The sequence below is a fragment of the Natrix helvetica genome (assembly GCF_964273705.1).
Source record: "Natrix helvetica genome assembly, chromosome: 3".
NCBI classification, from domain to species: Eukaryota; Metazoa; Chordata; class Lepidosauria; order Squamata; family Natricidae; genus Natrix; species Natrix helvetica.
Window position 1 is genome coordinate 121121010 of NC_138549.1, and position 14357 is coordinate 121135366.

Here is a 14357-nt window from a genome sequence, read left to right on the forward strand (position 1 = left end):
AGGAGCACTCTATAAGCCTCCTAAAGGCTCTGCACAGCCATTTTTGTAAAGGGGGCAGGGTTTTGGGAGGCAAAAAATGCTGCATTCAGTGTATAAGATGCACCCAGATTTTCAACCTCTTTTTTGAGGGAAAAAGGTGCATCTTATACTCCAAAAATATGGCAATTGTTCAAGCTGAAGAAATGAGGGTCAGAGATAATAAACTATTAATGTACGTTTTCAAATGTATTAGAAATATATATCAGGAGAAGAAATTTATATATACAGTATAACCTATGCTGGGCTTAATAATTGCTATATAGGCATAAATATCTACCTTTCAGAGCTGTTTCTGTTTAATACAAGGAGGAACTCATTCTGTCTATGCTCATTTTATATATTCAAAGCGAGTCACCTGACTAGTGAAAACTGAAATCATCCACACACTTAACACATTTCTCTGTGTTTACTAATTTGGATTTCTTGACCAGTATGATTATTTTGTATAAATATGTGGGAGCATGAGGTCATTCAACATTATAAAGATGTAAGAATGAAAATTCAAAGCCAATAAGACATTTTAAAGTAATAAATATTGTTTATTTTAAACTAGGAATTATTAATTTCATCTATAATCCGAGATTAGCAAATCCCAGTAATTATACTTATGTATTATGCTTCCCAGATTTAAATTAACGGTTCTTAAAAATATTTAATTTGGATTTTAATTTGCATACATTTGCAATACAGAACTTGACAGATCCATAAATTGGGGACAAGAAATTTGATGAACGAAGCCCAAATATTGTAACCAAAACTCATCTTGAAAAAAAGTGAAAGTTCATGCAACACTTACGTACATGGGTCAGACTTGGAGAATGTATCTTTATCCAAAAGATTCCTGGGGAGGGGAGGTAGGAAAAAATAAAAAGGATTATGTAGGACCAGGATAGATGAGTTTTCAGTTCAGAAATGGAACTGACAAAAAAACTCCCTTTTTTTGCACCGATTCTCAACTGATTTAAAAAAAAACAATTATATTGTTTTCAGACTTAAAAATGCAATAAATAAATACACCAAAGCCAAGAAGAATCGGTTTTTGCTTACATGAGTCAGTAGCCATGCTAACTCAGCAGGAAAGTCTACAGGATGAGAACATTTGATTGCCCAAGGAGATACTCCACATCATAGTTATTGTGCTTGGCATACAGAAGAACTGCATTTGTAACAGAATTTCCAGCTTAGATGCTTCCTAACATAAGCCAAGCATTTTATAATTCACTATTGCTTATGGACAAGTTTTCTCTCTTCAGAAAAACACTTCCTTACAATCTATTCAGTGATTCATATTATCTCCCAGGGCCAGTTTAATCAGCTTCCCTTAATTGGCACTTTTCAGATAAGCTGGAATACAGCTCTAATAATTTCAGTTAGTATTGCCTGTGCCCATTATGGCCAGGGAAGATGAAAGTTGAAATCTAATACATCTGCAGAACACCAATTCAAATGATGGCCAAAGTGTAAGTATCAATACTAAAGCACATGTTAAATGAACACAACTTGAGGAAATGTCATTGACACAATATTAAAGTAGTTGCTTTGCAAAATGAGTCAGCACTGAAAGCACATTAGTTAAGTTGTTTGATTTCCTTTCTGCGTTAGCAATTATTCTCTAAAATACATTGTCAAGGAATTATTCCAAATTTCACTATAATTTAGAAACCATTAATTCATCCTTAATGGAAATTCAAATGTCTCAATCTTCAAAATGTTTACTTCTGACCTTCTGGAACCCAAACTTTAATCAGTCTGAAGCAATATGCTTAGTAATCATTCAAGAATAGTTTAAGCAACAGCTTCATATTGCATTGCCTTGAATCATTCTGTAAGTAGTAGGGAAAGAAATAATTATCTAGCCAGGTAAGAAATTATATTGCTTTGACACTTTGCACCAATATAATTACTGTCCAATTCAGATTGTCCTTTTCACAGCAAATAAAGTCATAACTGATTCACAAATTTTTGATGGCTAAAAAGAGACTATAATGGACTGTATTTTCACAACTTAAATCTTGATAATCGATGTTGTAAAAAAAGTGAAAGTTGTTTCTTTCTTTAAAGAAGAAAGAAAATGGGGGCATTTTTATTCTCTGCCAGGTGGTATAATCTTTCTTAAAGTTGTCATAAATCTCACAATACTAAGATTTTGTCTCAGGAAACTTCCTAACAACTTTATTTCCTTCAAGAATTTGCCTGTTATAAAAATTCTAAAAAAAATTATTGTAACTTTTCTAAGAGCTGTCCAGCACTTGCAGTGCTGAATATAGTCTGAAAACATCACTATAAGACATAATAGTGTCTTATTGTAATGTTTCCAGATTATATTCAGCACTGAAAGTGCTTAACAGCTCTTAGAAAAGTTACAATACTTGTTATTGGGATTTTTACTTGAAAATAGGCAGATTCTTGAAGGATGTAAAGTTCATAAAAGTGTATAGCATTCTTCGCAAATGTGGTTAAACTTTAGATTCTGCACTAATGGCATATTGTGCCATCAATGAATAGCAGAAATAATGAAGGATTAGAAAGAGCTTAATAGCATTCCAGTTTCAGAGCCAGGCCTTTCAATAGCTTATCTTTGAAGCGCGCAAGAGCACCAATTAAATGTAAGAAGATACACAGACTGAATGCAGAGGGAGCTTGTTTCAACTCCTTGGCACACTTCTTTCTAGAAGCAATCTTTCGCTACTTTAAAGACAAAAAAAACTTCAGAGATCACAGCAGGCCAGGCTGTTGCATTTGGGCAAGGGAGGAAGCAGCTCTGAGTCAAAAGATCTGGGTAGATCAATAATCAGGGCAATCAAATAAGACTTACCTGTTTTCTATGTGATTCCCACTAAGAGAGTCTTCTTCAGTGTGGTGTTCTCTAAGAGTTTTGGGAATACAATTCCCAGGATTTCTAGCCAGCATAGCTGAGATCCTGGAGTTGTAATTTCAACTCTTCTAGAAAACACTGTGGTGATGAAATCCAAAGCAAGGTGGAAATGCAGAAGGCAGTAGAAGATGCATCATATTGGGGAGATGAATATTCAGAGTCAGGTACAAGAAGCTAGTGGAAATAACTACCAAGTGAGTCACACATTATTATTCATTCTTAAGATTCAAATATTTAGCATCCAGAGAATAATTATTTATCCTCTTCTTCTAGGATGTGACACCCAGCTATTAACCAAGAAATCCTTCCTCCTCTTTTTATTTATTTTTTTAAAATCATAATCAAGGGGGAGGGGAGTCCTCTCCAGTAAGATGAGATAAAGCCAACAGAGAATTCTGGACAAGCTGACTCTCCAGGAGTGCAAATAGAAAAGAACAGACTAGAAAGGTTAGGTCTGCATATCCCTATGTGTTTATAAGAGATGGGTTGCCAATTACTTTACTACCAGTTCGGGCATGCTCCTGTATGCTCACAATGCTTCTGCGCATGCACAGAAGTGTGCGGGTGGGCGAAGCCTCCCTCCACCGCTACTACCGGTTCAGCCAATCTGGGCTGAACTGGCAGCAACTCACCTCTGGCATATATGCATGGTGTGTGTGTTACTCAAAGGTCTTAACTCAAAGGTCTAATCTCTGAGCTTTCATGCTTAAACTACACATTTGATCTCACAGAAACCTGCAAGCAAAGAACATAGACAGTATAAAGAAGAAGCATGATTTCTAAGTCATGCCCCAGGTACCCTTTTCCACATGACCCCTGGCTTTCTCTGGAGTGATTGAAGATAGGGGACTTTGTGGGTCAGACACTTAAAACAGCTCTGCTTTTCCCCTCCAGAGAATCCCAGGACTTTCAATTATAATCCACTTTCGTTGAACAGGATACCCTATCCCATACTGACAAGCTGCAATCACTGCTTGGCTATTATGTACAGAAACAGAAGAATGTGTGTAGGCGGCTGCTATGTATTACTCGAATGACCCATAAAGCAAGAGAAAGGCACAAATCAAGAGGAAAAATATATAAGCCATGCTGCTTCCCTTCTGCATTAAGAATACGGCTACTTTACAAGCAGCTTTTTAAATACCAGAAAGTGTGGGGCAAAGAAAGGCACTGGAAAAAAGAAATCCAAATAAATGGAAAGGACCAAAATTTAGACATACACCAATGTCAGTACTTGGGGATCCGTTTGTTCTACTGTGTCTAATGTTGTCTTAACAATCTCAGCCCTGCCAATCCCACTACTAAACAAAATAAGGCACTGCATTTGTCAGACTTAACACTTGGGCTTGGCAGGAAATCACAGATTTCTAGACCCTTAGCTCTTAATTCAGTTCTTGGCCAGACTTGACAGAAGCCTCCAAGGCACAGCACAACTAGTTTAGAATATTCATCTCCCCAATATGATGTATCTAGTTAATTTTTACTGCAGACAAAAAAAAAGAAGTCTTAACACAGTGTTGTCATACATTCTATTATGAAGATTATATTGACATAAATATTGTAGAAGAAGTTCTCATTGAAAGAATTCTGGATCGATCAGTTTTAGATTATGTACATCTGAATAATCCAGGTACTGCATGATCATCAACAATCCGACAAAGACAAATGGATTACATTGTGAATTAAAGCACTGGTTGTTTATGCTGTTATTAACTAATGGGCTGGATGCGTCACACTATGTCTACGTCCACGCCCAGTTTAGCGAAGGGGGGGGGGGAAAGGGTCCCAAAACATCACGTGATGCCCCCGTGACAACGTGACTTTGACACCCCTGTCTTAACACAAGAGCCTTTTATAAACCTATGCTGGCACGTTTAAAATTTCTTCTTTCCAAGATAATGGACAGTTGGCAGGTCACTGAATGGCCTTTGGCACCTGATTTGAGTCTCATAAACATAATAGAAAGCAGTCGTGTAATGTTTTATGCTATCAAGGAAGAGATTTTCTGCTGAGCTTACAAAATTACCTGACAGGCCTTAAGCATTTTGAGCAATCATTTTCTCCTCTGTCTCTGGCAGTAACAGATTCTAGTGCCACTGTCTAGATATCTTTTTTATCCTGATGATTCTTGGAAAGTTCAGAATTCTACTATGAAGTTCCCCACCCTATTTCTCAGCAGTTTGGCCCACATTATACCAAGATGTGCCTTAAACCAGGCTATCAGATCTGGGCAGTAAAATTTCAGAAGACTACCAGATAGTAGCAAAGAGATACAGGAAGCTTTGTTGCCACGTTCTGGTTATCCACACTTTGCCACCCTGGTCTGCAACCCTATCTAACTGTTAACCTCAATGGAAAACCACTCAGCTAAGTGTTTCTCTTCTACTCATAGATTTATGATTTATAAATCTATAAATATTCATAGATTTTAAAAACATGCTACTGCTCCCTAGCCATTTTTATTATTTAGAAGCATGTTGGGTGTATTCCTTCCAACTTTGCCATTTATTACAAAAAAGGTGACGATCTGATGAAGTCGAAATATTGCAAAAAGTTCATTCCACCCAGATGCTATTTCATTTTCTCTTCTTTGCTTCCTCCACTCTCATCCTCCTTAAAGCATCCTGTGCTTTTTAATCCTAATGTCTGTAGTGACCCACATATCTTTGTTTACATACAACCAGGAGTGGGCTGCTGGGGGTTCGCAGGGGTTCAGGAGAACCTCTAGCTAAGATTCTGTGCAGTTTAGAGAACTCCCAAATGCCTCTCCTGGCTGGCCCCACCCTGCCCACTCCATCCCTCCCAGGAGTCCCCATGTGGCCCATTTTGGATGCAGGTAAGTGCAGAGTGTGCACAGAGGCTCAGAGAGGGCAAAAAATGGGCCTACTGGAAGTTCAGGAAGGCTGGAAACAAGCCTGTTTCTGGCTTTCAGGGGGTCTCCGGAGCCTGGGGAGGCCGTTCTTGTCCTCCCGGAGGCTCGAGAAAAACCTCCGGAGCCCGGGGGCAAACCACCACCCCACCATGGTGCAGGAAGTCAACTAGGCGATGCCCACCCAGCAACCGGGCAGAGAATGCCTTGCTAAAATTTTTGAAGCCCACCCCTGCATACAACCTTTATATAATATCAGGCATAAGATCTGAAGACATCATTAATAACATTATGAGTTCTGTATAATGAATCCCATTCGATGGCATTTTAAATTTAAAAACCTGGGAAGGGGAAGAGAGCGATGGGAAATGACATCAAGAAGGCCAGCATTTCAGCAATCAGGTAACAAATGCAACCAAGTAACCAACCAACCAACCAACACAGCAAAGAAACTTTTTCTCAAAGCTGGGAAAAAAATGAACACAAAATTGTCAACTTTAAGAACAACTTGAATGAATGTTTAAGTTAAAAATGCCCTTATATGTTTATAAAATTGTCTGAAATTTTATAGCTTACATTTTGCTGAGTAAATTGCACACATGCACTTTTGGGACACTAAGAAACTAGCTGGAAGAATCTGTTTCCCATGAACCTCCCTTGCCATCCCTGGTGGAAACTGCTTGGGAATCCTGGGAGTTGTAACCTCAACACTGCAGGCAAGCATCAAGCAAGACATGTAGAAAGAAACAGGGATTTAATTACACAGTCATGGTTGCCAGTGTCATTTTTAAAAATTCTCCCCTGAAAACATACCCTTGTGGGGAAGACCACAGCTATACAGGTTTCTTATAGCACTACAATAGGGTTGCATAGAGTTCCGGTTCCGGCGGCAGCGGCGACGGGCAGCTCTTTGCCCGCTCCGGCTCTCCGGTGGGCTTCCCCACTCCTTGGGGGGCACAGGACACCCCACAGAGGGGTCCTGCCGGAGGGGCGGCATCGCGGGGAGCTCCTGCAGCGGCGGCGGCCGGCGGGAGGTCTCTCGCGCGCCCAAGGCACCGGGGAGCTAGCTCGGAGGGCGCCTCGCGTTTCTGCACCTCGCGCCTCGCTAAAGCCGTCTGGAGAATGAAGCAATTGAAGGAAGCAGCTGCGGTGCGGTGAGGTTGCTTCTCTCTTCATGCCCTATTTTGCACGAAGAATTAGTTATAAAATAACTTTAAAATAACTTTCGGAGTATTCTGGAGGCGCGGCTGGAGGGAGGGGGGTTTCCCCCCCCTTGGACAAGCGGCTAGGAATAATTTTGCTCTCAGCCCCCGGGGAAGGAGGAGGGGGAAGAGCCAACGAATGAAGCCTCACCCAGGCTGAGATGATTTTCTTTTCAACTTAATTTTACTTTCTACTGTGATTTGTGGACTTTTGGAACTTTTTTAAAATTTTGTTATGCCTCTGTGCCCAAAACTGGCAGGGCAAGATGGCACACTTCCGTTGTCTTTATGAATTGTGAAACCTGACTCCACCTTTAAAATTCAGGCTTCCGGTCTTTGTCTCCGTGTCTCCCAGAGGAATCTCTTGTGGATTGGTACTTTTTGAACTTTCTAGGGGAAACCTTTCATCTATTGCCAGACTTATTAGAGAGATTCTCTTCTGCCTGGTTCTTCTGCTCCCGGACCTCACCTGGCTACCCTTCTTTTCTAACTGTTTATCTTATATATGGACTGAACTTCTAATGTTATAAAGGATGGCATCCAAAAGACCACCTCCTGGGAAACCTGGCTTTGCCACGTCTGCTCCAACATCTGTAACATCCAGTCCAGCCACACAGTCAAAGATAACAGAACTGATGCAACCCAAGACTATAGAGATGGACTTTCAACAAATGCTTCAACAAATTTTACAGGGCCAGGAGGAAATCAAGAAACAGCTAAGGGAAATGAAAGATGAAATTAAAGAAAATCAAGCCCAAATTTATAAGAACTCACAGAGACTGGATCTTGTGGAAGGGGGGGTGGAGGAGGTGAGGGGGGGGTGGAAGCTGTGCAGAAAGGGAACAAAGATCTTGACATCCAACAGATGAAATTAGAATTTGAGAGAATGTCCTATTATCTTAGATTTCAAAATGTTATAGAAGAAGATGGGGAAAATATAAGGGACATCATGACAAACATTCTGGCTGACTACACACACAAAGAAAAACAACAGATGGGGTGGGATATAGACCTGGTTTATAGAGTGAACTCAGCTTATGCTAGAACACACAATGTACCCAGGGAGGTTCACATTAAATTCCTTAGAAAAAGCACAAGAGATGAAATTCTGGGTGTACAAAGGGGGCAAGCATTGACATATCATGATATGGAGATAACCATTCTGAAGCAGATCCCTAAGAAGATTAGAGAAAAAAGAAAAAATTATTCGCAATTAGCGAATAAATTATACCAGAAAGGGGTGTGGTTTAGATGGTTGATGCCTGAAGGTATGCTGATATTCTGGGAGGAGACAAGAATTAGAATTAATTCACCCATAGAGGCGCAGGCCTTTATGGAAAAAAATAAAACACTCCTAGAGAAACCACCAGACACCACAACGGACACGCAGGACACGGGAGGGGCCAGAGCTCTGCCAGTGGAGGGAGATGGGGCAATAGCAAGAAGACTCAGATCACAAAAATAAACAAGAAAATCATATTATTATAAATTGACCGAAAGTGATAATGGAATTATACTTGGATTTTATACTGTAATGTTTAATCTGATTGAATTTAATAATAGAACTAATATGCTGATTGTAATCAATTATATACTAATGCATTATATATAAATGTATACTATGGGTATGGAGGGAGGGGGGCCTCACACATTTTGCAACTGCCAAAATTTGTTACCTGTCCATTTACCCTTTTCCCTATAAATCTTGAAAAACCAATAAAATTTTATTACAAAAAAAAAAATAGGGTTGCATAAATACTCTCCTGAAAAGCAGTGAGCTCTGAATACGTTTTGTATTTATCACACTATTCAAGAACATCACAGCCTGTAATTAGCATCTTAAATTTCTCAGTCTTCTAACTCTATTTGCAGTCCATAACAGTGGGATACTCTTTTAACCAGCAATACTTGTTTTCCAACTCAGTTTCACGTCTCTTGTTTTCTGCTTAACTTTGCATTCTGAGAAAGTGGAGGCTGGTGCCCTGATAAAAGCATCTTCCCAAGATAATCAGTTTTTGCTCTGCATGCAATATTGCTTAAATCTCAGTATAATTGCCTATTTCTTGTTGGTTAACTCGAGGCCCTTCAACCCATCAAATACCTTCTGTTTTGTTATAAACAAAATACCTCATCCAGCTTTTCAATTTTCTGACACCAAGAGCCGGAGAAAGAGTTGTTTTATTCTCTCCCATTGGTTTGCACATTTCTAAGGGGAGTCAGTGTTGCTTTGCTAATTGCTTTATTATTCATTCTGGCTGTTTACTCCTTGTCATTTTTAAAACTCATGCTTTTATGTGCACGTTAATGAATAAGAAAAAACAGAACTGGTAGGATATGCTTCCTTCACAAGTGGCTCTAGAATAGTTGTTTCTCGACATAACAAGATCTCCACTTGGGCAATCTGATTACATACCTTTTCCAACATGATGCAAACTCATGACTGTGTTGGGGAGGATGGGCTTTGAGCTGACCTACCAAGCCTTCCCTTTTGTTCTTAAATTTATTCAAATAATATTAAAAATGGCAAACAATAGTGGCCGTGTTGTACATGAGAAAAACAATTCAAAATCCACAAAAGCAATACATTTATTACTAGTATTTCTAAATCATTGCAGCCCTTTGATTGTCAGGAGTTTTTTATCTAGTCAAATAGTTGGTGGAAGAGAGGAAAGTGTCCAATCAATAAAGGACATTACATTATTCAATGGAGACACTGTAGAAGGAGAGCTGTGTTGGATTATGGTAGCAATAAATAAATAAATCAGAAGGAGTCTGATTATTCAGTGGTATATGATGAATAGTCTCCAACCATGCAACTTAGTTTTATCAGTCAGAGAGCAGTGCGAGGTTCCATTAGCAGCTCTCTTAAAGCTTGCTGAGAAGAAGAAGAAGAAAAAAGGAAACGTCTGTAAGCTTTCCATTTATGGAAATAGAAAATGTAGCTGTTAAAATCAGAATTACGGGACTACCTTCTCCCAGTATCCTAATAATACTGGCTAGCCTCAAGTAAAGGAGACTCTATGTGTAGTAAACTCAGAAATCTTCCTTTTCAGATGTGGATCTGCTCCTCTGGAATATTTGCTTCCAGACATCAGAATGGTCCCTTCCTGGCAGGCTTTTGAAAAATCTGTAAAATTATAACTGTTTCATCAAGCCATAGAAACCGGAATGCTACTGCTCCTTATTCTGGTGAAGAGTAGGGTTTTCATTATTTGATCCATTCCCATTCTTTTCCTTTCTTCTTTTTCTTTTCCTATCGATGTATTCTATCAATATTATTTATATGTTTAATTGTTTGTTTTTAATCTGAATATGGAACTCGTACAACATTCCAAGTTGGCTTTAAGTCTGTAAACAAACAAAATTAGTTCTGTTAGCTTTGAAACTTGACCCAGAAAATCTGATTCTGCCTTTTTATAAAAAATTCCACTCGCTAACTAGTTTAGAGGCTCATCATACACAAGGAGTTTGAATTGGTGCCACACAGATATCATCATTCCGAAAGTAGATTTGCCAACAAAAAAGACAGCATATGGAAAGACAAATAGAGCTGAGCGACTGAGCAGACAAGCCATTCAGGCAAGACTTAACCATTTGTCTTCTTGTTTGTAGCCAATAAATATTAACTAAAAACATGGTGTTCCCCCCCTTACAAGCTGTTCATATATCATAAAGAATCAACACTAAAAATTCCATGCAAATATTTGTGACAAGTCATTTCTGTAAGTTAAAAAAAAAAGAACTCTACAGTTCTTTCCTCGTCATAAATATTATTGTTTACTTCACTTATTACACGTAATTGCTATTATATGCAATTGCGGCTTCATACAATGAGTGACTATAATTACATAATAACTTTATCCCTGCACATAATTTTATCCCTGATTTGTTTCCAACCTTTTCCTATCTATAAATCAACAGAAGATCAAAATGGGGAAGTTAAAAAGGAGGAAAAACTGAAATTTGGCTAGAAAGAAAAACAAACCATGCAAAAAAAAAATATCTATATGACTGACTTTGGCTTGGTTTTGGCTTAGTCAATAAAACATGCTAAATTAGGTTAGGCCTATGGTGATATATGAACGAGTGCCACATCACACATTACAAAATTCAGGCAAGATAGTGAATTGTGTTGAAATGTTCAGCAAATGTACATATTTTATAAATATAAAATATAAAACTTGCTTGCCCTGGGACTCTATAATCATAATCCACTCATACTTTTTAATACCATCATTTGTTAGTCTCTCTCTATATATAATTCCTCCACATGAAACAGTTTCTGATCCTCATTCATCATTCTGCAATTGGATTTTATAATTTAATCCAATGGGGAAATTTTTTAAAAATTTTAAGTGGGAGCACTCTAGTTTTTCTGCAAAGCTGTCTCTCTTTTAAGAGGAAGCTAAATTGGAAGCTAAAAGCTTCAACAGACCCTTTCCTTGCTTTATAAGATGAAGCTGCTAAAACCTCTCTCTGTAAGTTGCCAAAAGTTCCACAGAAACATTGCAATTAATTGCAGGCAAATCACAGTGCACAGGTCCCGATTTGCAGCTTTAGCATCCATGTTCAGTCAATGGCATCTTCACTTAGATCTAAAAAGACTCACCGCTCTGAAACTTTAGATAAGTTGTTGGCTGTGACTGTAAATAGTACTCTAATGGAACTATTCAACTAAGATAATAAAGGCAGCCATTCTGTAATTGACTACAAGTAGTGTTAGCCTGCTTAGAGAACATACAGTAGGCTACTAGATTAAAATTAATTTGAACTTCATCTAACGCACAGCTAGGAAGCAGACCTAGATAATGTTAGCTAATCAGGATTGGAACTTGTTAGAGCTTGGACCCCAGAAGAGCCTAGCAAAGTAAGCAAGACTCAGAAATGGGGAAAATGTTCCTAGAAGAAGGAACTGAATACTCTTTCTGTCCTACTTTCACAAAAACTGCCTTGATAGGTGTCAGAAGTTGGGGGTTAACTCAAATGGCATAACAATTTTAATAAAGACATGTACCATATTTTTCAGAGTAGAAGACGCACCTTTTTTCTTCCAAAAAGAGGGTGAAAATCTGGGTGCATCTTATACACTGAATACAGCCATTTTTTAACTGCCCCAAACCCTGCCCCATGTACCCCATTTTTTGCAAAAATGGATGTGCAGTGTGTTTGGTAGACCTGCAAAGTGGGGGCTGGGGAGGGCAAAAATGAGTGAAAAACAGGTCCATTTTTCACAAAAAAAACAAGGCATGCAGAGGGTTTGGGAGGTCTGTAGAGTGCTCCTGGGGGCTGAGGAGGGCAAAAATGAATGAAAACGGGCCCATTTTCACATAAAATAAGGTTTTTTCCCCTCCCCAGCCCCTAGGAGCATTCCACAGGCCTCCCAAACCCTCTGCACGGCTCATTTTTGCAAATAACGGGCCTGTATTTCATCTCCCAAACCCCCCACGTGTCACATTTTTGCCTTCCCCAGCCCCAAGGAGCATTTTGCATGCTTCCCAAACTCTCTGCATGCCCCATTTTTCACAAAAAAATGGGGCATGCAGAGGGTTTGGGAGGCCTGCAGAGTGCTCCTGGGGGGCGGGAAGGGCAAAAACTTTTTTTTAAAAATTTACCTCTTCAAAATCTTGGTGCTTCTTATACTCCGGTGTATCTTATAGTCCGAAAAATATTGTATGTATGTGTGTGTGTGTGTGTGTGTGTGTGTGTCTGTCTGTCTGTCTGTCTGTCTGTCTGTCTGTCTGTCTGTCTGTCTGTCTGTCTGTCTGTCTGTCTATCAAGATTTGGAAAAGAAATGAAGAACAATATTTGATTCAGGAGGAACGATCATGAGAATAATAAAGTACAAGCTAGGGATATTCTTCAGTCACAAGATTTATTTTCACTTTGACCAACTGAGAATGATGACTGAGTCCAGGAAAGTTTCCATTTCATCTCATCCTGTAAAAGCCACAGAAGAAAAATGCAACATTAATTCATCCCCAACTTTCTATGAGAAAGAGGCCACCATCAAGAGCTATGAATTCTGAAGGACTCACCAGAGAAGCAATATTGTGGGATTGTTCTACAGCTGATATCAAATAGATAATAGCTGTATTGTAGATATTCAGTCCCCTAACATACATCAGACAAAGCTAAGACATATCAGCTAGATGCTGCAAACTCCTTCAGGACCCATAACCATTTTGTAATCACATCCATGGTAATGAGGCTATTTTTAATGAAGAAACAGAATAAATAGGAGCAGAAAATACCATTATGATGCAACTGTGATGTGGCTGAATGTTAATATAACATCTAAATAAAGAAAAGCATTGGTTTTGCCATGCCATATCTGCCTAATTGCCCCTCGGTCCCTGAAAACATTGAACTGTTACTTGCTTCTATCTAAATCTTGGAAAGATATGAAATAATAAAAAAGGTAACATTCAGTAAACAAAGATATAAAGTTATTGTTTTCAGACCAAACAAACAAAAATGACATTTGCTCTTAGAGCTGGAATCTATGGTCATCCAGAACCAACAGGTAATCTCATGCAGTGTTTCATGTGGATGTTGAAGAGGAATAGAGAGAACATTAAGCCCTGTGGAATACCACATAAGAGGGACCTGGAGAGTGACATCCTCATCCCCAACCATCACTTATAAAAACCAAACCTGAAGAAACATTGCAAGATGTTGCCCTCAATTTCCAACTGCCCAGAATTCAGTCTAGAAGGATACTACAGTTGATGGTACTGAAAGCATTTGAGAAATCAAGAAGCAGGTGGATAGATACATCACTTCCACCCCAGCTTTGCCAAAGGTCATTAACAAGCAAAACCAAGATTGTCTCTGTCCTGAATCCAGGCTGAAACCTGACTGAAACCAGTTGAGATGATCTGCTGCCCCCAGGGTTCTAAACATGGTAATCCATCTTAACTTCTCAACAAGGAGAAGGGACAATATTCAAGACCACTGGTTTAAGGAACAATGTTAGAAATGTATTGGATATTTTGAAGTATTTAAACAATATACTGAAAAGCGAGCAGCACTGATTTTTCCTGATGTTGAAAAGACCGTAGACAATTTGAACTGGATTTTTTGTTTAAAACTTTGGAAGATGCAGGCTTTGGTGAGAATTTTATCAAACTTGTAAAATGGATTTTATATTTCACAAAAGGCACAGATAGTTGTGAATCCTGGAGATACAGAAAGGGACTAGTCCAGGGGTGTCCAAACTTGGGAACTTTAAGACTTGTGGACTTCAACTCCCAGAATGGCTGGCTGGGGAATTCTGGGAGTTGAAGTCCACAAGTCTTAAAGTTCCCAAGTTTGGACACCCCTGGACTAGGCAACGAAGGTAGCGGCCCTTTGTTACCATTGCCATTTATTT

The 14357-nt window shown here is 39.0% G+C and overlaps 1 protein-coding gene across 2 annotated transcripts in view; it reads right to left on the reverse strand.

Annotated features, from left to right (window-relative positions):
- Window positions 1-14357, reverse strand: part of CPNE5 (copine 5) — a 159708-nt gene that overhangs the window by 127024 nt on the left and 18327 nt on the right. For both annotated transcript variants that reach the window (XR_014174866.1, XM_081946663.1), the window contains exon 2: window positions 840-880. Coding sequence is in view for 1 of the 2 variants with exons in the window: in XM_081946663.1 (XP_081802789.1) it covers window positions 840-880 (41 nt within the window). In the remaining variant the exon portion in view is untranslated. The remainder of the gene's footprint in view (window positions 1-839; window positions 881-14357) is intronic.